Source organism: Lolium rigidum, chromosome 5, assembly GCF_022539505.1.
Source record: "Lolium rigidum isolate FL_2022 chromosome 5, APGP_CSIRO_Lrig_0.1, whole genome shotgun sequence".
Taxonomy (NCBI): domain Eukaryota; kingdom Viridiplantae; phylum Streptophyta; class Magnoliopsida; order Poales; family Poaceae; genus Lolium; species Lolium rigidum.
In genome coordinates, this window is record NC_061512.1 from 132,905,780 (window position 1) to 132,911,779 (window position 6,000).

The following is a 6,000-nucleotide window of genomic DNA, read 5'->3' on the forward strand; positions in this document are numbered from 1 at the left end:
GAATATTGCCAATACTTTCCAGTACTCCTATGTTTTCCACCGTTGGATTGACTAGCTTGGACGGACTCCTAAAATCTCCAACCATGATAAACCATGTAATTAAACAAATGGTAAGCAAAAAAAACATAGTTTTACCTGCTCACACTTTCCAAGACCGTCCTTGTCTCCAGTGTAGTTCTGGCCGTCCAAATTTACAAAATACTGCAGCTACTTTTGCAAAAAAACTTAGAAAAGAAAATTATTCATGCCTTCAAACTTCATGTGGAAAACTGAATTTTCTATTAATTGTTCTTGTTGTTCAGTAGAGATTAATCACCCTAGAATAAATTAATAAAATATGTTCAAATCAATGAAGCTTGTTCTTTACATGTTCTCTGTACTTTGCAAATGATAGTGACAAACAGTCAATTTGAATCATGATCACTAAGGTTTCCATGTTTTTAACTAAGAATGTACAGTCTATTACTTTTGACAATGTAAGATCCCTCTACCATGTAGGAGATCTTTGCAGAGTACCCTATGAAAATTGAAGTTAGTGATGTACCATATTGTGTGCTACTTGATTAGTTACAACTAAAGGATATAGATATAAAATACTCAATTACATTAGAATTTCCTGATACCGCCTAAGAGCTAGATCTCTCCATAGTTCTTTTTCTAGGGGCAGTAAGAAATTTGAAAAAAAAAATCACAAATTGTAAATATGGGATTGGTGTGACCAAGTTAATACAATACTGGGTGTAAGCAGTACGCTACAATATTCATACCATTGTGAAATGATGTTCAGTTATCTTTTTGCAGAGTAATTGCCAGAAATGGATACTTCCACTAAGTTTTGATGGCACGGGGTAACCATTTTGAAAGATGAAACCAAATGCTGCCAAACCGCAGACGACGCTCGAACCCAACCAGATACCCCTCCATGCCCTCTCCCGTCGCCAGGACAGGATTGAGAGATTGGACTACGCCAGCGCCGGTCGAGAAGGTGCCCACCAGCGTACTTTGCTCGATCCTAGCCAAGTTTCCCTTCGCAGGGAGGGATGGACTACGCCGGAGCGTCAGCGACGACTACAAATGGGAATTTTTGCAGGGGCAAGGGGATCTGGGTGGTGAACAAGCGTGGATGGGCGGCGAAGCGAAGGCATGAGGTCTACGAGGAGAGGATGGCGGCGGAAGGGAGAAGAGGGCGACAAAGTGGGAGGGGACAGGGCGGCGGTTGCCTCCATGGCAACGCCGATGGGTTGTTGAAGTGTGGAAATTTTATAATTTGGCTCACTTTTCTCTGATTCACTATTATTTGCCACGTGACCACCACATGTCAGTGATAATGATAAGTGGTGGTCGTGTGGCAAATAATAAAGGTGTAAAGAAAAGTGTAGCAAATTATAAAATGCCCCAGTGAATTTATAGAGAGACGAGGGAGAGAGTGACACATGGGCATGTGAAATCGAAATTACCTAACTACCCTTATAGTAATGAAAAATATATGAATATTGCCAATACTTTTCAGTACTCCTATGTTTTCCACCATTGGATTGACTAGCTTGGACGGACTCCTAAAATCTCCAACCATGATAAACCATGTAATTGAACAAATGTTTGTCCTTGTATTTGTATTTATGGTAAGACGTTGTATTGCTAATTATTTATGGTTAAATGTTGTAGTTGAACAAATGTTTATCTTAGCATTACTCTCACCGATATAATTTGAATATGTATCAAGAAATAATATATGAAGAAAGATGGCCAGTACCTTAGCTGTTCATCTGCCATGTGTATTTTCTTGTGTATCGACATGTTTGACGCTAATATGATTTGGAGGTGAATAAAAGATGCATTTGAATTATATATCTCAAGCTCATGGTTTTGACTTTGGTGCATGCCCAGATTAAGATTCTTGAAGATAGAGCAGCTTGATATGTTTACATGCAGTAAAACCAGAATTCTCACAAAGAAGTTCACCATTTGCAAAACTGTACAATGGTTTAAATGGTAAGTATTGAATGTTGCATAAATCTTTATTTCATTAGAGCGTACCAGTTGCATATTCTTACATATTTTATGTAAAATATTTATGGTGACATACAATGCTCATGTAAGATGGTTATGACCAGAGGAAGGTGCTCAAGTACAATTCAAATGAAGTCAAAAACAACATTTATGTTGTTGTGCGAGAATATACTAATTGTGTCAAGTGAGTACATCTAAGTTATTTGGATCCTTATGCTGTATGCATACGGAATTGTATTGTGCAAAGTACAAATTTATTTTTCATATTTATATACATAACATGTGATATGATAAAAAAAAATTAAGAGCATTTTAGGAGGTTTATAATTGTTGTACATGGAATTTTTCTGTTGATCCATCGTATATGTTCATGCTTTGATGTTTTGGGGAGTTCTAAAAAGGTTGTGTACCCAATTTAAATATGATTACACTTTTCTCATTATTAAATGAACCCACAGAATATTTGGGAATAATAGACTATGGACTCTCATTTTTATCTATTCAAAATGATAGAGATTACACTGAGCATATTTTCTACTTATCGTTTCGCTTCTCTACTTTTCCCTGCCTCATGTTTCAAGTTAGAGCCTTTCTAGAACACCAATACGTAGTTTGCATGGAATGTATAGACTACAGCTTCAAGTAACAATTATACTATAGGGCGAGAGGTACCTAGCACTGCCCTTAGATACATATGAAAGATACTAATTACCGTTTACTCCGTAGCGAAGCACGGGCATTCGACTAGTAGTATATAATAAATAGATAGATAGATGAAGTATAAGCCCAACTACATACAAAACTGATTAAATTCATAGATATAAAATGGAACGGACATAAAGCCCACGTATGTGGCCATGTAATGTGCTGGAAGGTAGAGAATAGAAAAAACAAAAGAACGGCCCAGCCACTCAGTATACCGGGAGGTAGAGAAACAAAAGAAAAAAAAAACCAGCCGCTCACGCTACCTGGGGCCGAACATAACCAAACGATTAGACAACATCACAGATATTAACGCTTGAAGATCCAACGGTCAAGAAATTGACTGAGCCCTAAACAAGTTTTCAGCTAGTTGAGAACTAGCAATTCCCATATCGTTATTTTTTTTTATTTCTTCTTTTATTAAGAGTTTATTTCTCTTCTCGGAATACTAACTTAGAGTTTCCCATTCATCCATTTTTCTTTCTTTTGCACTTAAGTACTGCGTGGAGGAATGGCACGAGAGTATAGAGTGTGCACATGGTACCTTCGTTCAGGGCTCTGCGCCTTCCCTAGCTTGGTTCAAATTATGTTCTATTATTAGTCTAAAAAGAAGGTTGAAACCCTTGGCCTCTTCATCAAAAAATGTTATTTTAAACTTGTTTTGCATTTCCTTATATTTTGAAATTCAGTTTGTACCACGTCTAGTTAGTGTCAGATAAATCGTCAGGTCGTCTATTCTAAGTTAGACCGAGTCTTGTAATAGCATCACTAGTAGTGCTCCTAAACCCTCAAATCCTCATAAATAACTGTTTTTTACAGTTTGCGAGAGAAAAAAAACGCGTAGGCTGGAATCCCTAAACCCTCAAATCCTTAGAAAAATTAAAGGTCCAACCCTCAAACCCAGTTCCAACCGATAGAAGTGAGGGTTGGGAGCCCAAACTGCCCCAACCCGCACTTGCCTTCCAACGTGCGCGGGAGGGAAATTTCACCGCCCCCGACCTCCCACTCTGTGCATCCGAGCCGCAGGCTGCCGCCCGCTGCAATTCCGACCGCCCCCGCCTCCCCTCGACGGGCGCCGGTCGCCGCGAGCTGCGTCGCACCCGGATACACGCCTCCCCGCCGCCTCCTACCCCTCGTCGCGCGCATCCGAGCCGCGCGTCCGCCGCTGCTGCCCCGAGCCGCCGCGCCCGCCCCTCTCACCCGCCGCCTCCCCCACCTTCCCGATCCCCCCTGAGCCACGTACCGCCTCCCCCAGCCGCCACCCTCCCCCGAGCCCTCCCGAGCCGCGCCCCGCCCCTGACCTCCCGAGCCGCGCCCCGCCCCCGACCGCGGCGAGCCACCGCGCCCTGCCCCTGCCCTCCCCTCCCCGCCCCGCCCCGACCTCCCCGAGCCGCGCCCCGCCCCCGACCTCGGCCAGAGGCTCTCGCGCCGCCCCGAGCCACCGTGCGCGACCTGCAGGTATGCCTCCTCCTTTTTTTGTTTTCTTTGTTTCATTTTTCCTATTTTATTTATTAGCACTAACATTTTTTTGTTTGTTGTTTTTGTAGATGGAGGTGACCATCGACGACTCCATGTCTTTGTCCGATGATTCCGGTTGTTCGTCGTCGGACGATTAGGACATCGAGGAATTGCTTCAAGACAACGACGTCGAGATGATGCAAATCCTCTTCGAGGTGCAAGAGTTTGAAGAACGCGTGAAGTTGATGGATCAGAGGAGGGGGTCTAAGATGGGGCGAGGCACCATCTACCGGAACCGCGCTCTCAGACACGAGCATTTGATGCAAGACTACTTCGCCAAGGTACGGACATACCCACCTCGCCTCTTCTGGAGAAGGTACCGAATGCGCCGTAGTTTGTTTGTGAAGATTGTCGAAGATTGTGAGGCCGCCTGAGATTATTTCATGCGTCATAGTTCCGCCGCCAGTATCATGGGGTTTAGTGGGTACCAAAAGATATCGGCTGCAATGCGGGTTCTCTCCAATGGCATACCCACGGACTATACCGACGAGTATCTTCGCATTGGACCAGATACAACCACGGAATCCGTCCCTAGGTTTGCAAAATTGGTCATCCGGTTGTATGGTGATGTGTATCTTCGGGCACCTAACGAGCAAGATACAAAGAGATTGATGGAGATGAATGAAAAAGGGGATGGCCGGGATGCTTGGTAGTCTAGATTGCATGCATTGGACATAGAAAAATTGCCCAAAGGCATGGCAAGGCATGTATTGCGATAAAAGCTGTGATGCTACCACTGTACTTGAGGCCGTGGCATCGGAGGACACATGGATTTGGCATGCATTTTTCGGTTTGCCGGGAACACTCAATGATATCAATGTGCTCAATAGATCTCCTTTGTTTGCAAGATTAGTTTCTGGAGATGCTTCAACTTGCAACTACAAAATCATGGACAATGAGTACTCAATGGAATACTATCTCACTGATGTCTACGGGAGCTTCTATTCTTGTAGACAGTGTTGGGCCTCCAAGAGCAGAGGTTTGTAGAACAGCAGCAAGTTTCCCTTAAGTGGATCACCCAAGGTTTATCGAACTCAGGGAGGAAGAGGTCAAAGATATCCCTCTCATGCAACCCCGCAACCACAAAGCAAGAAGTCTCTTGTGTCCCCAACACACCTAATAGGTGCACTAGTTCGGCGAAGAGATAGTGAAATACAGGTGGTATGAATGAATATGAGCAGTAGTAACGGCGTGTAGTTGATGGTGGTAATATGGTAGCAGTAGTAACGCAGTAAAACAGTAAACAAGCAGCGATAGCAGTATTTAGGAACAAGGCCTAGGGATTAGACTTTCACTAGTGGACACTCTCAACATTAATCACATAACAGAATAGATAAATGCATACTCTACACTCTTGTTGGATGATGAACACATTGCGTAGGATTACACGAACCCTCAATGCCGGAGTTAACAAGCTCCACAATTCAATGTTCATATTTAAATAACCTTATAGTGCATGAAAGATCAACACGACTAAACCAAGTACTAACACAGAGATGCACACTGTCACCTTCACACTATGTAGGAGGAATAGATCACATCAATACTATCATAGCAATAGTTAACTTCACAATCTACAAGAGATCATGATCATAGCATACGCCAAGTACTAACACGGATGCACACACCGTCACCATTACACCGTGCAGGAGGAATAAAACTACTTTAATAACATCACTAGAGTAGCACATAGATAAATTGTGATACAAAACACATTGCAATCATAAAGAGATATAAATAAGCACTTCACTACGCCATTCATAACAGTGA

At 42.9% G+C, this 6,000-nt stretch overlaps 1 protein-coding gene across 1 annotated transcript in view; it reads left to right on the forward strand.

Moving 5' to 3' along the window:
* Positions 1 to 4,328, forward strand: part of LOC124656431 (putative disease resistance RPP13-like protein 3) — a 29,137-nt gene extending 24,809 nt beyond the window's left edge. Inside the window, exons 4-5 of the mRNA XM_047195179.1 lie at positions 3,739 to 4,124; positions 4,260 to 4,328. Coding sequence (XP_047051135.1) covers positions 3,739 to 4,124; positions 4,260 to 4,328 — 455 coding nt within the window. The remainder of the gene's footprint in view (positions 1 to 3,738; positions 4,125 to 4,259) is intronic.
* The last annotated feature ends 1,672 nt before the right edge of the window (positions 4,329 to 6,000 follow it).